At 51.9% G+C, this 20,974-nt stretch overlaps 1 protein-coding gene across 3 annotated transcripts in view; it reads right to left on the bottom strand.

Annotated features, from left to right (window-relative positions):
• Positions 1-18,999, bottom strand: part of Dhrs3 (dehydrogenase/reductase 3) — a 35,168-nt gene extending 16,169 nt beyond the window's left edge. Inside the window, exons 1-2 of one of the 3 annotated variants that reach the window (XM_036179612.1) lie at positions 18,559-18,999; positions 17,901-18,165 (exon numbers count right to left, since the gene is read on the bottom strand). In XM_036179612.1, the coding sequence (XP_036035505.1) occupies positions 17,901-18,095 (195 nt within the window). In that variant the 5' untranslated portion in view covers positions 18,096-18,165; positions 18,559-18,999. The other 2 variants (XM_036179613.1, XM_036179611.1) reach the window with 2 other exon arrangements.
• Between the last annotated feature and the right edge of the window lie 1,975 nt (positions 19,000-20,974).

Raw genomic sequence — 20,974 nt, 5'->3', positions numbered from 1 at the left:
CCCCAAGGCGACATGCCCCAGTCCACAGAACCTGCAGCTCTGCATTCAGCAAGACTACCCGGTCAGCAAACCCCCCACATCATATTGTCTCTCTCTCCCCAGGACGAGGATTACAGACTTGTGGTGCAGGGCCCAGCTTTTTACATGGGTGCCAGGGATCTGGACTCAGATCCTTATGGGAATACAGTTAGAACTCTGCTGACAGAGCCATCTCCTAGGTGGTAGGATCTTTTATGAGAAGGGGTATTTGTTTCTATTGCTATGTTAGTGACAGTAATATTAGTATTTACTTGACAATACTAATGGTCTCAGGTTCATTAGAAGAATCCCATGGCCAACCTTAGGTCACCTACAAATCCCTGACTGCAACCTGGAGCTGGGCAGTGACTTCCTCCAGGCCAGGTGCCACTAACCCGGAGACCAGAAGCCCTAACACGTGTCCTATAGTGCTGACAACCCTAGGGAAGGGTCCACAGACATTGCCACATGAGGGAACTGAGGCACAGAGGAGAAGGAGCACACAGTTTACCCATGTGCTACCTGATTCTCAAACCTGTGCCTTGACCACTGACTGCCTTTGGGAACAAAGGGATCCTGTGTGCCTGTTCACTGCACAGCTATCACTAAGCAACACGTCCGGGTATTACAGCACCCACGTGCCTGTCTGGATGGCCTCCCAGGGAAGGAGAGGCAGCACAGACCTATATTTGTGTGACTCCTGCTGGCCAGATGGTCACTGTGTGGGCAAGAGTGACAAGCCTCACCTGCTGTGAAATGGCCAGGCCCTGCAGGCTGGACCAAAAGGGCCAGCAGGTCATGTGCTCCTATTGGTGGGAGCATAGAAAGAACAGGTAGGAGGAAGGACGGCACCTGCCAGGGCCATCTGCGCCCTCACATGAGTGGGAGGGCGGCCACTGTCACTGCTACTTGGGCTGTTGTTTTGTGCATGTCCCTATCTTAGGGGCCTTAGATTAAATCCTCACAACAGCCCAGGAGCTGGATAGCTGGGAGGATATGTGACCTCATGGAGTCATGTCCAAGTCCTGACAGCCAATGCTGGCAACTGTGGCCTTATTTGCAGATACAGCCCAGCCAAAGCCCCCAAGGAGAGACTATTATGGATTAGTGTGGGTCCTAAGTCCTTATTAGAGATGAAAGGGATGAACAGAGGAATTTGTTGGGGAGTGGGGCCCAGAACTATGACGGAATAAATCTGTATATTTTTGCCTGTTTTATTTATTTTTCCCTTGAGACAAGGTCTCACTCTGTAGCTCAGGCTGGCCTTAAACTTGACAATCCACCTGCCTCAGCGTGTGCCACCACACCAGGCTAAGATCTGTAGTTATAAGATATTTAGCTTGTGGTCAATTCCTATGACTGTCATAGGTGGGTCCTGTTATCCCCAATCAACACATATGCCCCAGACATTGCGTGGCATTGAGGCCAGAACGTCACGGAGCCTGTGGGCTCAGTCACCAGACTACTCCATCACACTGCTGTTTGTAGGTGTCTCCTCTCTCCTCCCCAAAGAAGCCTCATGGTCCCATACAGGTTCTTTTCTCTAACTCTCCACCCAGTTCATCAGTGTTCCTGTCATCCATGCTCTGAATCCAGCCACTCTGGGCCAAGCTTCCCTCGCCTCTCAAGCAGACTGTGGCCATGGTCCCAAATGATCCTCTCCGGGTTTGCCGCTGCTTCAAGTCAGATGTAACACAAAAGCCAGAGATCCTTCTAGAACCTAAGCAGGCCTTTGTCACTGCATTCCATAGCTCATTCAGTAAAATTCAGCAATGGCCATATTTGCTATTTGCCAACTGTCTCAGGACATATTAGCTTCTACTTGAGCAATCATGCAGAACCCTCCTGCCTACCTTAATGTGGCTTTGCTGTGCTCTGTCCTTCAAGGGCATTCTATATCCTCATGACTGCTCCGGTGTATAGCCAAGAGGCCTTCAGGGAGTCAGTACCAATTGACTGACACTTGCTCCACCCCCATCCCTTCCGTATTCCCCATCTCTCGTCTTCTCTTCTAGACAGATGCTCCTATCTCTCCACAATGGATCTCTCTTGAGACCCTGAAACTGCTACCTGCTAAGAGGCAGTGTTCAGCTTTGCTCAAAACCAAGTGAGACCTGACTGGGGTCTCCCTACCCCGGTCCCCAATCCCTGGTGTGATTCTTATATTGGTTCTGAGTCAGCTGTTCTCTCCAGCTAGAAGAACAAGGGCCCTTGCTTCTTTCCATAAATATCAGTTACCACCACAGGCAGCAAAGGGTAAGTCAGCCAGGCTACAGTTCCTGGCTGAAGTCCTAGGACCTCTGTCCTGCTTCCCCTGGCTGGACCTTAAGGAACAGAAGGCCAGTGTGTCTTAAACTGCTTGCCAGGTAAGAAGAAGACCAGACTTTGGATCCCTAGAGCCTCATGGCGGCCCCTCTGTTATCCCAGCATAGGAGGCAGAGACTGAAATCTTGGGAGTAAATTGGCTAGCAAGACTAGTCCAAAGAGCAAACCCAGGGTTCAGTGAGAGACCCTGCTTCAACATATAAGCTAGAGAGAGGTCCAGGAAGACGTTCAACTTCAACCTAGGGAGATAGGTACATACAGGCGCATGCTCACACACTCGAACACACCAACACGCATGCAAGCATACTACACACACCTACAACCCCCTCAAAACAAAACAAAAGCTCCAGATGACCATGCAAATTAGGGGTGGTTGAAAATGTCTCAAGAGAAACACAAAACTTCCCAGGATGGAGATAGAATGAAGTGGTACTGAAGGGGGCAGGCTGCTGGAATAAGGGAACATTTCAGTAGAGACCTGAGGGATGTGAAGGAGGGAGCCTGGAGGAAAGAGGCAAACAGAGTAGCTAATGCATGCACAGGCCCCAAGTGGGAAGGGGCTCAATATGAGGCTGGCATGGTGATGACCAGTGTGTCAGAGACGATGCCAGCCACAATGGGCATTGGACTCGATTTTGAGTGTGATAGCGTGGGGTCTGGTGGTGGTCATACTATGTCAGCCTCTGTTCTGGATGTTGGGATGAGTTTTGAGTCCTGGAAGGGGATTTAGGAGTCAGGTAGGGTGGGACTAGTTAGGAGGTGTGGTACACTCGGGTGATGGGGTGCTTGGGAAGGGAGACAGAGAAGAGGAATCTAGGAGGCTTGCAGGGTTGGCTGCAGGCTGTCAGAGGAGGGGCACCAGGCTTGCAAAGGGCTGAGGAGAAGGTACAAAAAGAAAGCTGCTGTCTGGAGCCCAGGCCTCTTGCACCAGGGAAAGTGGGTTTTGCTAAGTCTGGGGGTCCGGGATGACAAAGAGCTTGACCAAGTGAGTCCTCAGGCTCCTTCAGTTTCTGAAAGCACAGCACTGGTGAAGCAGAGGGGAGGGAGTGCCAGGCCAGCTACCCATCGAGGTTGTAAACACAGTTTCAAATAACAGAGTGGCCCCTGTCCCTGGTGCCTGACAATGACATACTGCTACCCTGGCTCTGTGTGCTCCATGTAGATGGAACAAGGCTGGCCAGCAGGTTCACATGACCGAGGCAGTGGCCAGGCACAGCATGCAGACCACTGGTCTGGCAGGAGGCTCCAGGAAGCCTTTCTGCAAGTAGGGGTGGGGCGAGGTGGTGGTGAAGGAGGGGCAGATGCAGGGGGGCTGGACTGAAGTGGGTAGGGACTGGTTGGTAGGGGAGGGATTAGGGTCCCAGGCTGGATGGGGAGAGGAGATGCAATGGGTTAGTAGAGGCCTGGGGTTGGAGCCCAAAGTGCAGACAGAGGTGAGGTGGGGGGTTCTGGCTGAAGGGGCAGGGGTGAGGAGTAGGGGGCTGGTGTAGGGATCCTGGGAGCATATGGGAACAGAGTATGGGGTGAAGAGGGGGTTGGGGTTAGGATCCTGAGTGCAAGTAGGGGTGGGGTGGTAAAGGATTAAGGGGGTTGGGATGGGGTCCTGAGTGGAGACAGTAAAGAGGTAAGAGGTAAGAAGGGGACTAGTGTGGGGTCTCAAGTACATACATGAAGGGGGGACAGGGAAAGGGGGTGTCAGGCTCAGATGGCAAGGGGTTAGAGGTAGAAAAGGGGTACAGCCCTTTGACCACTCAGACCTCAGGTTCTTCCTCCATGACCAGATTGGCAGTTGGCAGTAAACAAATGCACTGATGCCGTGGGTGCTGCTGACTGGCAGCAGAACCCACAGCTACATATGGGCTGCAAGGTGCCAAGCAGCCTCAGGCCACAGGGCCTGTTAGAGACATGCGGGCTTCCTCCAGCCACATGTTCGTCCTCGCTCTTCAGCGAGGGCAGCCCAGCTGCACACACTGACAGGATGCTGCAAAAGCCACCAGACATTGCAACACATAGCCAGTCTGCTGGCCGCTGGGTGAACTATGCGCTACCCACCCACCTCAGCCACAGGCACCCGCCCAGCTGGAGGGCTTGCCTCCTGTGGAGCATCCCCAGGACTGGCAGCTTCCACCATCTGCAGTCAACCTCCCGTGGGTAGGGACTGCAGGGGAATCCCAGACTTGCACCTTCCTCAAGGGACCTCCAGACTCAGGGGGCAGGGCCTTAGGTCTGCTCTGGTCTTCGTCCAGTGGGTTGGGAGTGTCTACTATGGCTCTCAGTGTCTGCAGTGGCTCTGGACTTTACAAAAGTTCATGCAGACATATGTAATATTCTCCAGGTATAATGATATGCCAAATGGGATGGCGCCTGCTGTCTTCAGCCAGTCTGCTTAATGCAGAGGTCTCCCTGGCTGCAGTTCCTTGGCCATGCTGCCCTTTGGGTGGGAAGCTGTTTGGTCAGGGCCCCCAGGAATCTACTCAGGAGTGGATTTGCTATGTGGATGAGTCACTTGGGGTCTCTAGGCTCCACCGTTTCCAGCTGGCTTTCTTATACTGGGGAAGGTCAAAAGTGCAAGAAAATGCTTTCTGGAACAGGAAGGCTGCTGAGCAGCCAGAGATGCTGGGTCTGCCTGGGGACAGCCTGGAGCCACAGAAAGCCCAGGGAATTTGCTGTCCCTGATGGTCCTCAAACTTGGCTTCTAGTTTACAAGGAGAATCTGGGGCTTTGGTCCCTTAGAGGTAAGCAGTTCTCTGGGTCTCCGAACTCACACCTATCCTGCCTTATGAAGGGCAGAGTGCCTTGAAGTGACCCCAGATCCCTGGGGGTGGAGAGTGGGAGGCAGGGCAGAGGCTGACACTGGAGTGTGTTCTGTGGCTCTCTACCTTATTTTCTGAGACCAAGTCTTGTCACTGAACATGGATGTCACAGTTCTGGCTAGGCTGGATGGCCATCAGGATCCTGGGATCCACCTGTCTCCTCTCCCCAGTACTGGGGTTACAGGAGCCCACAACATCGAGGGCTTTTACACGGGTGTCTGAACTCAGGGTCCATATGTTTGCATAGGAAGCACTTTGGCCACCAAGCCACCCCTCTGTCCTATGACCGCAGATAACAATCACCCCTGGGATATGGCGAGAGGCACAGTCTTCTCTTTTGATTGACTTGGTCTTTACCTCCCTTCCCTTCCACTGTCTATCTTTATTATTTTTACAACACCTGGTCACTCTGTGAAATGACAACAGTTAAGATGTGCTGCCCCCTCCCATGCCCCCTGCATTTTGGGTAATGGGGTGCCTGGTAAGCATGTGAGTGATGACTGGCACCATTTTTGTCAAGCAATGACAAAGCTGCTGATTGCCCCTAGGACCAGCCACAAAATGAGAAGAATTTAATCATGGCGACCCTAGAGAGGGAAACCAGGTGGAGGACTGAGTGCGATTGGCTGGTCACACCCAGGAAGCCAGCTTGGCTCTCACAGTAGACACACATCCACAACACTCAACGCTATTGCTGAGCCTCGAGCCTTCTGCCCATCCCGGGTAGCAGGAAACACAGATCTGCCATTCAAAATCTAAGATGCAGGCTGGGGGGATGGCCCAGAGAACAAGAGTACACAAACACATAAAATAGTCTTTTAGATTTATTTTTAATTTTTGTGTATGAGTATTTGCCTGTGTGTGTGTGTGTGTGTGTGTGTGTGTGTGTGTGTGTGTGTGTGTAGCATGCACATGTCTGGTGCCAGAAGAATCTGGAAGAGGGCATCAGGTCCCCTGGAACTGACATTATAGACAGTTGTGAGCCATTGTGTGCGTACTAGGGACTGAACCTGGGTCCTCTGCAAGAGCAGCAAGCAATCTTAACCACTGAGCCTGTCATCTTAATTTCTCAAATAAATTATTATTATTGTGTGTATGTGTATATAGTGTGTGTGTGGGTGGGGTGGGAGGCATGTGTACCACAGCATGCGTGGAAGTCAGAGGACAGCTTTGTAGAACTGGTTCTCTCCTAGCTTTATGTGGGTTCTAGGGATTGAACTCAGATCATCAAGTTTATGCAACAATTGTCTTTATCTGTTGAATATCTTGCTGGCTCTGACCCATTTTTGAGATGGGCACCAAGACCCTAGAAGCATGCCTATTGAGAGTGCAGCCAGAAAGTGGCTGGGTTGCCCTGGCCCTGGCAGCTGGCACAGCAGAGGTGAGAAGTCCAGCGGCAGTTTAGAAAGATGAACTCCCCTATGGCCACTCCTCCTTCTCTCCTCAGTGTGGTGTAATTCAGAGGTCACGAAACATGCCCAGTAACACATCAGGGCTGGTGGTTCCCAGGGAGACTTAGCTCGTTAAACACTTTATTGACGAACTTCCAAAGGCAAGCCTTAAAGAGGCTGTGGGAAGGTTGTTTGCTAGGAACTCATTTCCTCTCTGAGAGGACACAGGACACATGCCATGGAGCTGACCTTCCAGTTGTCTGCTGGTGGGCTGTCAGTGTGGGGAGGTAGACGAGGGGAATGTAACACAGGAAGTGGTGCATCACAGCAGGAAGTGGCCGGGTCAGCGCATCCTGCAGGGAGCAGGATGGTGGGAGCTTAGCTGTGGTGTGTCAGGAAGGGGAGGGCTTTTCTTGGGGACCAGACTTGCACAAGAAATCTTCTGCAGAAGGCACCCCAACCCTCCACTTCCAAAGAATGCTAGTGGGAAGATCAGACTCCCTTCACAGTCCTTTAACCTGTTGTCATGCATTTATTTCTGTAGGAAACCTGCTTTGGCCCCCTGATGCTCTCCCAATCAAGTCCAAACTCCAGCTCAGTGGTTCAGCCCTTGCCTTCTCCTCACCTTCCCCTGATACTTCTGTTCTGGCCAGCCCATCCTCTATCTGTTCTTTTTCAGACATGCTTTCTGAAGCTGCTACATCTACCTCATCCTTATATCTCACTTGGACCCTGCTCAGGACATGCTCAGGACTCATGAAGTGAAGTATTTTATTAACAGCAGGATCAAAGATGGTGGCCACAACCCATCAGAGCTCCCATCCCACTAGGCTGATGCTGTCACACTAAGGTATCATGCAGGCAGGAGAGGAAGACACTTGGCCCTTTCCATGCTTGGGCAAATGCCCACCAGTGTCCTCAAAGAGTCCTGGGTGTCTTTTCCTCCCGTTTACCCCTATGGAGAATCTTCAGGGAGACAAGCATGTTAACATAATTAACACCCGCTTCTCCAGTGAGTCTGCAGTCACTGTCCTGTTGCCTGCTGGGACTGTGAAATCTTCTAGCCCCAGAGACTCTGCGTGTGGCTTCTTGAACAGGTGTAGAGTGAGAGACAAGGAGGCCTGGTAGGCAGCCCAGGCATTAGGCAGCTCTCTCAAAGTCTTTGTGAGGCTGGGGCAAGCATGGCCATTTTATAGATGAGAGTACCAAGGCCTTGCACAGGGAGAGGGGAGCGACTCAGGAAACCAGGCCCCAACGGGTCACCTCAGAACAGGCTACTTTCCATGGGAAAGGGGGCCTAGGGGAACTGAATGTGCTGACCCTTTGGTTTTCAGATGGACTGTCCTGGATTATTCAAGCTAGCACATATAATCATAGGGTGCCTTAGAACCAGGCAAGGAGGGCTGGAGAGATGGTATCATGGTTAAGACCTCAAAATGCTCTAGCAAAAGACCTTAGTTCAGTTCTTAGCACCCACATGGTGGCTCCCAATCCCCTGTAACTCTAGCTCCAGGGGATCTGATGCCCTCTTCTGGCCTCCACGTGCACTGCACTCACATGCACATACTATTCTCTTCATATACACATAATTAAAGTGAAAATAAGATTTAAAAGCAGGCAAAGGAAGGGTTGGGGCTGAGAGGTGACAGAGTGCCTGGTCAGCATGAATGAAGTGTGGGAGTCTGGGTTCTGATCCCTGCTAAATGAATGGGGGAGATCAAAGATCCTGACGTGGCTACAAGTAGGGGTGAAAGACAGAGTTACGTTCAAGGATTCTGGAATGGAGGAAGAGCCTGAACAAGGGGTCAGAACCAAGGACTGCAGCAGCCTAGGGGAGCTGGGAAGAAGAAGGAAGCAGCTTCCAGAAAGAACATAGCTCTGACACTTGTATTCAGTCCAGCTGAGACCTAGGCTGGGCTTTTGGCTTCTGGAACCCTTTCTGAGACAGTGGGCACTCATGTGCAGGCACTGAGTTTGTGAACACAGGGGTGTGACCATGGGAGCTCAAGTAGAGAGCACTGATCATGGGCCCCCAACAAAACCAACAGCACAGCAACCCATGGCAACCTATCAGCATCCGTTCAAAGGAAATAAACTGTGTCTGCCTTAGAGACTATGGCCTGTAGCCTGCCTCACTCCTCAACATCATGGCCAACTCATTCTGATCCCTCACCTTGTGCTCTGAACTTTATACAGGTTATCTTACTTAATTCCATTTGGCAGAGAAGGCAAGTTAGCGTCAGAGCGGTTTAGCAACTTGCCCAGGGCAACACAGTAAGAAAACAGAAGAGCCAACTTTCGAACTTTGCTGTTCCTGACTCCTGAGCTCAAAATCTGGATTGCTCCATTACACTTGTTCCTTGAGAAGCACACCCACGATGCAAGACAATAGTTGTGCCAGCCAAGGAGGTGTAAACCCCAGGAGAGCACAGTTTCCAGCCCACGCAGAACCTGCGCCTTGCCCTCCCTAAGGTCCCTGCCCATCGGTGTGTGTTCATAGGGAAGTGGGTGTCACAGACCAGGGCAGACTGCTAGGTCTTGGCTCGCTGAGGCTGTGGAAGGTGGGGCCCAGGGTGGACCGGGCCCCACGTGGGTGGTGTCTGGCAGCACCACCTGCCCACATGAAGGTGAAGCTGCCCTCTGTGGTCACACTGGCTCCACCCCCACAGTGGCCTGCAGTGTGGCTGTGACAAGCAACTGGCTACAGGCCCTGGGTGATAGGCCGCAGGAGCTGCAAGGGAACAGGGATTGGGGAGCCTGCCCGTGCCAACTCAGAACTGCCTGCTCAAGTGCCTGAGGCTGCAGGAGGAAGAACAGACCTCTCACACAAACAAGAAAGGCCCAGACATTGACCGAGCAAAGGCCTTCCTCTACTTTCCTATCACAGTGGCTTTAAATCTTCTACAAAGTTTGCACAGGAGAGCTATTGATGACCACTGGATCACTTTGGTGGCTGTTTACTTTGTCCCTTTGAACTACGAACTCTGGAGAATGGAGAGGTTTCCTCTCAACAATGAGGAGTCCCTTCTATACTTTTTACACATAGATATCAGCAAATGACCTGATAAAGTCCTACTGGGCTAGACCTGGAGGACAGGCTGACATGGATGTTTAGGGTGACTAAACGGCAGTGTGTGTAGCCTCATGGCAAAGAAGTCTGCCTAAAGGTAGGGTGGCTCATGAGGTGATCGAGCCAGGCCTTGCTGGGTGAGCATGGGTCTGATGCTCACAGACCTCTAGTGCAGTCAGGACACCTCCAGACTCCACCAGGGTTGCTGGCACTGCTATTGCCTGACCAGGGTAGACCGTGACGGCTGTTAAGAGACACACACACTCTGCACCTTCCCGGGAGGCTGTCAGCAGGGTTTCTTCCACGCAACGATGAACTGAGAGCCACAGAGGCTCTATCAGGGTCAGGCACACTGGGGTCTTTTAGGAACTGTGATTTTGTGTCTATGTGTGTGTCTGGGTATGAGCATCTGAGCAGCTGCACGTGGAGGTTAGAGTTTAATGTTGGTTATCTTCTTCAGCCAATCTCCACTTCATTTGTTTTGAGACAGGGTCCCTCACTGGCCTGGAGCTCGCCAGGTAGGCTGGGTTGGCTGGCAGCAAGCCCCGGAGATTTCGGGTCTCCTTAATTCATAGTCTTCGCCTCTCAGTGCTGGGAGCATGGGTGTGTTCTGCGGCATTCAGTGTTTTACATAGGTACTGGGGCTTATGAACTCAGGTTCTCATGCTTGTGTGGCAAGCAATTTACCAATGCAGCCATCTCCCTGGCCCACAGCTGGCTGACTTTAAGTTGCCTGTTCTTAGAGTCTTGGTTGCCAGGAGAGGATGACAAAGGTACCCTGCTGGAAGGGGTTAGAGTTAACAATAACTGTCAGTTTGAGAACCACCCAGTAGACAACTATCTGGGTATGCTACAAGGGATTATCTAGGTTAGGCTAACTGGGGTAGGAAGAGCCACCCTAAATGTAGGTTGGGTCTAAGATAATAGACAGGACTGAAGAAACAGGAGACATTGAGTTGAGCATCAGAATTCACCTCTCTGCTTCCTGACCGCAGAAATGTGATCAGCTATGCACACTCCCGCCACCATGCCTTCCTGCCACAATGGACTGTATAACCCATCAACCGAGAGCCAGGACAAACTCTTTCTCCCTTAAGCTGCTTTTGTGAGGTGTTCCGTCACAGCCATGAGAAAGGTGACTAACACAGGTGACGACGGGTAGAGTGGCCTTGCCATGTATGAAGCGACTAGTCAAGTCCTGGGCACGCAGTAGGTGCTCAGTAAACACTGGTTTTCAATAGCAAGGATATGTCCACTCAGACAACAGTCACTTATGAAGTGCCACCGAGTACCAGTCACTGTACCAGAACCCAAGGACACCTGGTCAGCAAGGAAAGCCAGGGCCCGCCAGGCCCCTTTCTTCCTAGAGGATTTTGATGTATAGACCTGTCAAGCAGCAGCCACAGTATAGTGAGTTGTCATGGTAACCCGTGACTCTGGGCTCACCACAGTCCAGCCTTGAGAGTGAGTGACTAGTGAAGAGGAAGTTGGGTCAGGGCTCTCTAGCCTTCAACTAGAGTCTGCACTGAACCAGTCCCTGCCCAGGAAGAAACTGGCTATTGTCATCATTCATGGCAACAGCATGGTTTGTGGTCTAAGTGGGCCAGGATCAAGGTCAAAGGCTAACATTGGCCCATAGCTTCTGTGGCCTGGGCAGAATCCTGCCTGTCCTGGAGGAGTCACAGGCCACAGTCCAGGCCCAGGCCCAGGCAGGTTGTGTCCCTTGTGGTTGGTATCACCTGTGTTCCAGTATGAACAAAGTGCTAGGCTGGAACTGTAAGGTGTCCCCTTCCTGGCTTCCACAGTTCCATGGATGAGCACTCACTCTTTGGAAAAGCTGTCACAAGCAGCTAGAGGTTTATATGAGTTTTTGACTGAATCTTTATACTTTCATTTTTCAGATGAGGGACCCAATGCCCAGAGAGATATAGTCACTTGCCTAGGGTCACACAGCAAGTTCCTTGGAGGTCCCTCACTAAGAGTGCTATTGTCGGGAACTGGTTACACGGAGCACTGCTGGGTGCTGTGACTGATGAGCTACTACCAACACTCAGGAGACTTGGCAGGTGACCCTGCCTGCCTGTGGGTCAGGCCTTGGCTTTGGGGCTGGCATGGCCAATCATGCTCTCCTGGGCTGGGTGCCTCTCATATGGTGTGTTTTCCTCTGAACATAATATGATTCCATCTTGGAGTGGGAAATATCTTGGCCCAGTAGCCATAGCAACTAAAGTAGACCAATACAGTGGCAGCCAGGTCTATGGTAATAGTAAGGGAGCCATTGACATTCCCCAGTAGGTGGAGTAGGGGAGGGTAACAGAATCCTCACCTGGGATTCCTTTCTGTCCCACCCACCTCTTCCCACAGGGGCAAGTGATCCTGGGATATGCTAGTATATAGAATACCCAATAATACAAGACCTCCAGGTGTGCCAGGATAGTCTTCTGACCAAAGTCATGCCAAGGCTGTAAAGCTCCTTCAGAAAAACAACTCTACAGAGAACAGAAAACCACCACTGTTTTCCTCAGTGATTTCCTCAAGGTCAAAGTACTTCTAGAAAACAACTATTCATTCTGATGTTTACACTAGATACAATGAAGAACAACTATTCATTCTAATGTTGACTCTAGATACAATGATTCTACTAGATTCCCACAAGACACCATCTAGGATGAGGTGGGACTTTATTGCCTTCTCCTTTGCAGTCGCCTCCTTTCCAGAAGTCTCCTGAGATTTCCCCTCTCTGCAGAGTGACCTCCCCACCCTGTAGGTTCAAAGGTCATTTCTTAGCATGAGACTTTAGCTCGGTGACCTCAGATTTGGCAGGAGGGAGTGAGGACTCATTCTGTGACCTAAAGAGAGACATTTATGGCCCTCCCCCCTTTTTGTGACCAGGGCTGACTTATATATATCCCTGGTCCTTTACTTTAAAGGTCAACCCCATTTCAGTACCCCAAAGATGGGCTTGTTAGCACTTGTCTGTTTAACTGGCATATTGGGAAAGGATGGACCTTTCTAGGGCTGCCGGGACCCAGACTTTGGGCCTAAAAACCTAGTAGCAACCCTTTAACAGTGGGCCCTGCATCTTTGAGGTACTATACCAGATGGCCATTCCTTTTTGGGGGGTTAGTTGATAATTTCAGGTAGCCAAAGACAGCCTTAAACCTGCTATGGGCTCTGGAGAGATGACTCAGCAGTTAAGAGCACTTGGTGCTCTTGCAGAGGACTGGGGTTCTGTTCCCAGCACCCACACCGGGAAGTTCAAACACTTTCAGCTTCGGGAGATCTGCTGCTCTTCTGGTCCCCATGGGTCCCTGCACTTATATACACGCAGGCATATCTACATACATATAAAATAAGGAAGTCTTAAAAAAGCCAACAAAACAAAACAAAAAAGAACTCTGGTATGTAGCAGAGGCTAGCCTTGAGCTCCTGATCTGACTGCCTTAGCTCTCAAGTGCTGGAATAATAAACTTGGGTGGACAAGACCAGCTTAAAATTAACCTTGATGGCTGCCGGCCTGACCCTTTGGCAAGCATCCCACCATTGTATTTAATACACCCCAACATGGTTCTTTGAATAAGTGGGTTTATCCACATCCTGCCTACATCCTGTTGACTCCTGCTCAGCAGACTCCCCCTCCAGAGCCCTCTGTACACCAGGCCCCAGGATTTAACAGCTCTTGCCTGACCTCTCTGTGACCCTGCGGGAGACAGTTGGGTGGGGCTGAGATTATTTGGCCCAGAAAGAGAAACTCTGGTTGTAAAACTGGGAACCAGGGGTTCAAAGCTGGCTTCTAGTAAAGTTGGGACTCTGGTCCCAACTGTGTCTTCATTTTGTACACAAGCTACATGTAACATCTGCCTCTGAGCACCGTCAAGGCCACTCGAATACAAAAAGGCCTTGTGGTCCTGTATGTTACCATGCCATAGATGTGTTGCCACAGCCACATGTAATGCTTCCCTCTCCTACAGTGTTGCAGCCCTGTTTGGGATGACTGTTGTGTATAATGATGGTCATGCTTATGACCATGACCGTGTGTGTGTGTGACTTCAGTCATTCATGTCACCAGTCACACAGATGATCACAGCCAGGCTGACAGTTCCAAGTGCCACCAGGAGCCAGGAGCCAAAGCAGACGTCAGCATGCACTTTCAGAGACTCACAGTACATTAAGATTAAAGTTGAGAGTGAAGGTTGTGAATGCATCTGGTTATACTTCCCTACAGTATCCTGAGAAACCTGGACAATGGAAAGTTATAACTAACTGCCAAGGTCCTAGTGAGGGCATGCTGGGAGGGCTGTCTTTTCCTGCATTAAGTGTTGACAGAAACCCCTCTCCCCTTTTGAGATTTATGTATATGGGTGTTTTATCTGTATGTATGTGTACCACATGCAGCAGTACCCTCAGATGCCGGAGGAGGGCATCAGATCCCCTGAAACTGGAGTTACAGGACTGTTGTGAGTTGCCACGTGGATGCTGGGAATCAAACCCAGGTCCTCTGGAAGAGCAATCAGTGCTCTTAACTGCTGAGACATCTCTCTAGCCTGAAAATCCCCAGTTGTAAGGTAGAACCCATCAACTATGTAGGACTCTGATGGTGGCAACATGGCTTTAGGATGACTTATAGGAACTGTGACAACCAGACCCCTTTCCTAGGTAGGACACCTTCTCCTAAGTACAGCAGAGCCTGCTTTCTCAAAGTGTATGGTCAGCAGCAAGCTGGGGGGCTGTTGAAGGAGTTTGGAAGTGGGTGTGCAGCGTCCTGTAAATGGGGGCACAGTGTACCTTCCCAACCTTTCTTCACTCAGTGAGATCTGATGACTTGCAACAAAGGCTGGGACAGTCAGTGACAATTAAGCTACCTGGTGTTTGGTTAAGTCACAACAAAGGCCACTGGAAGCGACCACACACTAATTCATACCTTTGCTGTAATATCTAGCTGCGACACCAAGTCTTTAGGAATCTTTGGTGTATTTCCACCTAGCCTCCACCCCTGCTACCAGCCAGGAACTGTGCCACCACTTGCCAGATGCCATAGGCAAGCTTTGAACTGCGTCTCTAGCTTAGCCACAAGGAGTGGAAAGGATGGTACAGAAAGGAAGGGGCACAGGAGCAGAACGGGACTTAGAGGTGGACCTGAGGACCAGGTCCTGGCCAGCTGCTTCAAGCCCACATGTCCTGTAAATGCACGAATAGTAAGGCAGATGCAACTCCAAGCTGATTCCTAGACTGGCTTCCTGAAATGGGACCTTGGGTCCTCAGGAGGGATACTGGACCCTGTGGTCCTGCTTTTGTAAGTCTTCAGTCATGGTCTGGACGTTTGCCTCTAACTGGACCAAAGTATTTGGGGTGCCCAAATACTTCCAAACAACCCCCTCATAAATTTTTCTCCTGCTTCCACAAATAGTGCATGTTAAGACCCCAACAAACTTGCAGACTTGAGGATGAGCCTGAGTTTTGACTGTGGGGAGCTATTCCAGGGGCCCAGAAAATTAAAAAAAGGTTTGCTCAGGGGATGAACCAACAAGGGACTTCCCCCCAGAATCCCCAAGGGTTACTGCTTCTGTCTCTGCTCATCTTGGTGTCTTGTAGGGAGGGAGAGCTGTTTCCTGATAAAGAACTTCTGAATTCTTGATATCTGTGTTCCTTTAAGACAAACTGTTAGGGGCTGGGGAGATGCTCAGTGCTCAAGGGCATTTGGCGCTCTTGCACAGGACCAGAGTTTAGTTCTGGGCACCCACATCAAGCTGCTCTCCATCTCTATGGGATCAGAGTTCTCTGACTTCTACAGGAACCTGCAAGTGTGTACATGTACAGGTGTATGTGTGTGCGTGCGGGCGCGCGCACACACAAATACACAAACAAAATAAATCTTTTTTAAAAAGGAAACCCTTTATTTGGGTCAGTTTTGTAGGCTGAGGCTCCCCATGGTCTACAAATATTGCAAATCCTACTTAAGTCAAGGTCATTATGGGAAACTGGGTTGTCCCGCCCCCTCCTGGACATGCTCTCTGTTTGCAGAAGGCTCCGAGTCTCATTTCTTTCCAACTGGGCGAATCGCTCCTAGATCCAGGCTCTTACTGTCAGCCTTTACTTCCACCTGCACTGCTGGTGGTGACTACCTCAGTGCACACAGCGGGCCTACACTAGCTTCCTCCCATACTCCTGGACCACCCCTAGTACCCAGTTCATACCTGTCCCCAACCAACTCAACTTCGAACTCCCAACCCCCACAGCACTCAGCCCTTTGCTGCCAAGCCCACTGGGCCTTAAATACTCCTGGCTCTGGGGACTGTCCCAAGGTCCATGCACTGGTCCCAGATGTACTCATGCAAGAGGGCAGGAGTCCACATTCCCTTGGGGGACAGTTGGAGAAGGCTTGCTGATAGTTCTAATTCTAGGGAGCCCTGGGGGTAGGGGGTTATCCTGCCAGTCAAGTGAATGGCACTGGGAGTTTCCCAGGCCCCCCTGGATTTTGTTTTGGGTGACCCTGCCACCAATTAAAGGCCTATTTCTCATCAGCCTGGGCTTGTTTCCTGGAAAAGCTTGTCCTTTCCAAGACAGGTGGGGTTGTGCCTTCCAGGGTATGAACCTGTCGGATCCACTCTGCACTGTTAGCCTTCCCCCCCCCCCCCCCCCCACCAGCGCCTTCCCCTGCCTTCACTTTAGGATTGTTTACAGTCGGTCAAGTTTTTCCAGATTGTCAAAGCCTTCCTCCTAAGCCTGCCCCAGTCAAGCACAAGAACATTGAAAGGCCAGCAGGACCAGGGCCAGCTGGAAGTCAGATGAGACTGGGGCATACCCAGCCAGCTAGGGTCAAGCATAAGCAACTGTCCATAACCAAGTATCCCTTCCGGAAAGGGTCCCCTCCCCGGGGGAAACCCCGCCCCCAAGAGAAACTGCTGAGAACAACTTTTACTTCCCCTTAATTCAGTGAGTCCAAGGGTTAAAAACGCCCCCTTCTAAAGGCAAGGTTAAACAGCTGTCCAAACCACCCAAGGAGATGCAGGAGCCCTGGACAGCTGGACGACCCCCGCCCCAGCTGTGCTAGGACAACCTGGCCAGTGAAGAGTTAATGGGCAATCAGCTTTGGCTGACAGTTCAGACTCCAAAGTTCAGTCCCAGCCACCGAAGGAATTGTAAATCTCAGGGCAGTATTTAACAAAACAGAAGTAACCTGGAATTACGTGAAGGTTTGGCTTTCCACAGAGCATATTTACTCTAATCCCCAAGGTATGCAGCTCCGTGTCAGATCAGCTGGCTTGCCTGGTCCTCCTACCCCCCTCCTTAGCAACAGTTTAAATTTCAAACTAATTCCCCAGTTTGCTCTTCGTCTTCGCGGGCCGGCTGGAGACAGCACGGCCTGCCAGTCTCAAATCCCTCTCCATTGCTCTTGCCACCACTGGGTGGGTCAGCCTGGTCTGCGGTTGCAAGTTGGGTGACAGCTGGCTCTCCCTCCAATACTCTTCTGCATGTCTCCTAAACCTGGAGCAAGGGGAGCTGCAGCCACCCACAAGGCGAGAGGCAATGGACAGTGGGGGCATAGTGCCACCTCCTAATCCATTGGGGAAGGATCCCCTCTGTGAAGGAGGGGAGAGGATCAAGGTTGAAGGTGAGGACAAGGGCTCCTTATCTGCGGCTGGTTACCGCCCCCCCCCCCCCCCCCGCACTCTTCTTTCCGGATTTTAAACACTTGGGTCTCCTAGTCTTTCTGCCAGGCTAGACCATCCAAGTTAACTCCCCGTTTTTCAAACCCCAACGAAGTACCCCCTCTCACGTCCCTGCAGAGATGCACCCGCCCAGGTTTGGACTAGGCAGCTAGTTGCCAAGCAAAATACCAAGTGCAACCTAGCAGTCAGGGCTTCTAGCTCTACCCAGGGGCGCTCACACCCCGTGCTCAGCGGGGTGGCGGCGAAGTGGGGGAGGGTGGGGGCACAACACCTTAGAGATGAAGTCATGAGGCGGAATGGGTGGCTGTTCTAAGTCTAGGGGTGAAAATAGCCAGCCAGATACCAATTCCAGGGGAGCCGATCAGCTCAGGACTTGCCAAAAAGACTCTGGTGCCTGGGAAATTTACAAAGGTTGAAACTGGCTAGCTTAGCAGTTCCAGGTGATGCAAGGGATGGGTGGCCCGAGACTCTCAACTTGTGGGCGCTGGTTTCCGCAGCCCCAGCAGGTGGGAGCCCCCCTCCCGCGGCCCCGCACGCGCGCCAGCCTGAGTCCCCTCACCCTCGGCGCCCACTTCCAGGTGTCGCAGTGCCACCCCACCCCCACGCCGCGTACCTTTCTGGCGCCACGCTCTGCGAACTCCCGAGCGAGGTGGCGCCCGATGCCTCTCCCACCGCCGGTGATGAGGACTGACTCCCGGGACAGGTCCCGAAGCTTGGGGGGCAACACCAGTCCCACGGCTGCTTTGGTCACCAGATAGATCATTTGCAGAGGGAACACAACCAGCGCGCCCAGCCATTTCCACACCATCCTCTGCGCGGCGGAGCCGGGCACGGGGTGGAGGGGAGGAGGTAGGAAGCGGTGGACGAAACTCTCCGGACTAAGCAAAACAGGAATTAAAAAAAAAAAGAAAGAAAACACCCCAAATAATAATAAATAAGCCAAATAAAGAAAAAGAGAGGTGTCCCACCTGGCCACTCTTCTTGAACTGATCCCTTTCCAGATGCAAAGCACTGGGCGAGGAAAAGGCGGCGGCGGGGCGGGGGGTAGGGGGGATATAAACTCTGCTCCGGAGGGGGAAAAAGCGTCTCAGAAGATGGGACGGTGAGAGAGGTGGTGGAGAGGCCAGGGGTGGGAAGTTCTAGAACTTCCTTGCCCCAACAGCCGTCTCGGCTGGGCAATTTACAGGTAATGTTTACAGACCTACAGAGGAGTTTAGTCAAGGCAAGGGAAGGGGGGGGGGGGGAAGAAAAAAAAAAAAAAAAGCACCAACCACAAGAGCGCACACTGCCACAGTCCGCGGTTTCAAAGTGCAAGATTAAAAAACAAACAAACAAAAAGCTCTTTCCCAATTGTAGCGCCCCCCAACTTTCCTCCAGGAAAAGGAAAAATCAAAACAAAACAAAAAACAAACAAACAAAAAACACCACAGACACAAAACCTGGGGAGTGATTGCAGCTCCCAATTTCAGTCCGCCAAAGTCTCCCGACTCATTGCTATTCTTGGGCTCAGGAAATTGCTTAAACGCGATCTGATTGCCAGCACTGTGCAGGAGAAGTGGGGGGTCCGGGTGTCAGTTTCTTCCCGTGCACGGCTCGCCCTCGCGCGCGCCCGCTCTCTCCCGCTCCCGCCTCCTTCTCTTGCAGCCTGGGCTGGGAGTTGCCGCTCGATCTGGCTTCCTCTCTCTCTCTCTCTCTCTCTCTCTCTCTCTCTCTCTCTCTCTCTCTCTCTCTCCCTCTCTCTCTCCTTCTTTCCTCTTTAGCATTTATTGCCTTCTTTTTGTCCTTTCCAACTTGGACGGGGCCAGCTTGTGGAGCACGCGTGGATAGGACGCCCTAGTCTGCACCGCCGTATTCCTTCGTTCGCGGGGCAGCTGCGGCGTGGACCCACTGAAAGGGCGCCCCCTCCTTTTTTTTTTCTTCTTTCTTAATACCCCATTAAGTCTGATTGACAGTTAAAGTTGTTGGGAGGCTTCACTACCATGCCTCTGAGTGGCTGCGGCGACTTCCCCTCCCCCTGTGCCGTGGCGGGGCACGCGCCTAGGCGCGCACCCGGTCTCGCTGCGACTCGCACTCTCCTGGGACTAGCTTCTCATTTCTGCAAGCCGGGACTTGCCGCCCTAGTCCTCGAGGGCTCCCAGCTGGAATTCAAACACGCTGGAACCGTCTCAGGCAAGCTGGCTTGCTCCATTAGACATTCCTCCCAGCCCGGGCCAGGTGACCACCCTGAGCGCGTGCGGGGCAAGCCTAGGGAGAACTCGCGCATGCCTTGATGCAACTGGGTCGCCAAGGGTTCATTTCAGGTCACTTGGTCACCCCCCGTGCCTCCAGGTAGGACCAGGAAGTCAAAGCTTCATCATTGCCTGGTCCTCTTTTTCCTTCACGTAGTGTACATCCGAAGTTGTACCAAAGAGGAGTGAGTCTCCCACGTTGCGGAGGTGGAGGGACCTCTGGGGAATAGGATTTTGCTTTGAGAGAAAGGGGGGCAGGGTAAAGGAACCTCTGACCCCAGGTGCCAATAAAATCCCCATAAGATTAGCTGGGGGCATATTTATTGCTTATCTGGGCTAGAATTACCTTGACTGACAGCAATTTCCTTAATAAGAAAAGCCTGTAAACAACATGTCTTCAACCTGTACCACTGTTCAGTTCATGCAGTTTCCCCCTATGTGCGCCCCCAACCCCCGCTGCCCTGTTGGGCACTCACCTTGTAACCTCCTACCCACCCCTTACAAGAACGTCTCCCGGTTGGGAGGGTGGGTCCCAGCTATTTAGAGTTGCCTGTTGCGGGAAGTCTAGGAGGTGAGTCATGAAAAGCAGGCCCAGTTAAAAGCGCTGATGAGACTTTGCCGCCCGCCCCCTCTGCACATCCTTGGGCGGGAGAAGGAGAGACAGCCAGGGAGCCTGCCCTATAATCTGGGGCAGCCTTTTCCAGCCCTAGACGTGTTCAGGCTGGGAGTCCTGGGCCTCAGCCCCAAAGACTGATCCAGCAGGCCCTGGGTGCACAGGGAACTAACTGCTTTTAATACTCCCCGCCTGGGTGTGAGCAAGTCCCTTTGAGAAGAGCTGATTTGGGGAGGGGGTGGGGATTACCTCCTCATTTGCCAACCTCTGTGGTTCTGGGGAGAAATTGGGCTTGAGAACTTTCAGTTTTGGGTGGAGCAAAAGGGATGAAGGTAAGGGAACCACTCTCTGCACGGAACCCCTGCGGTCTCTTTTGACATTCCACCCTTAGGCTGACCTTGCCTTGGGGACTTTGTCATCCCATTTCCCAGGTTACCCAGCCAGGAAGTGCAGGAGGGAGGGATTCAGTCCAGACCTAATTTTCTTCCCACCCCACCCCACTCTGGCAAGAAGGCGGGAGAGAGGTGGAGGAAAGCTTTGGCCCAGGACTGCAGTGAAGGGACTCCCTACAGGCTCCATTCTTCTCTTTAAAGGCCTGTCGGAAGGGCTGGCCATTGGCTTAATTAGATCCCATCCCACCATAGTGACCATTTCCTCCCTGTCTTCCAACGATAGCACAGTGGCTGAGAGTCAGACTCTTGGTGCCCAGCAGTTGCTAAGGCCTATGTAGAAGACTCCATCTAAGGAGACCCCAACACACTGCATAGCTTCTGCCCTCATCTATTATCCTTGGAGCCACCTAGTGGCTAACGTGGGACACTACACCTCTGAGCTACCCAGTTTCCA

Source organism: Onychomys torridus, chromosome 2, assembly GCF_903995425.1.
Source record: "Onychomys torridus chromosome 2, mOncTor1.1, whole genome shotgun sequence".
In the NCBI taxonomy this organism is placed as follows: Eukaryota; Metazoa; Chordata; class Mammalia; order Rodentia; family Cricetidae; genus Onychomys; species Onychomys torridus.
Note: the sequence above shows the minus strand (reverse complement) of the source record. Positions and strands in the feature narration are given on the sequence as shown.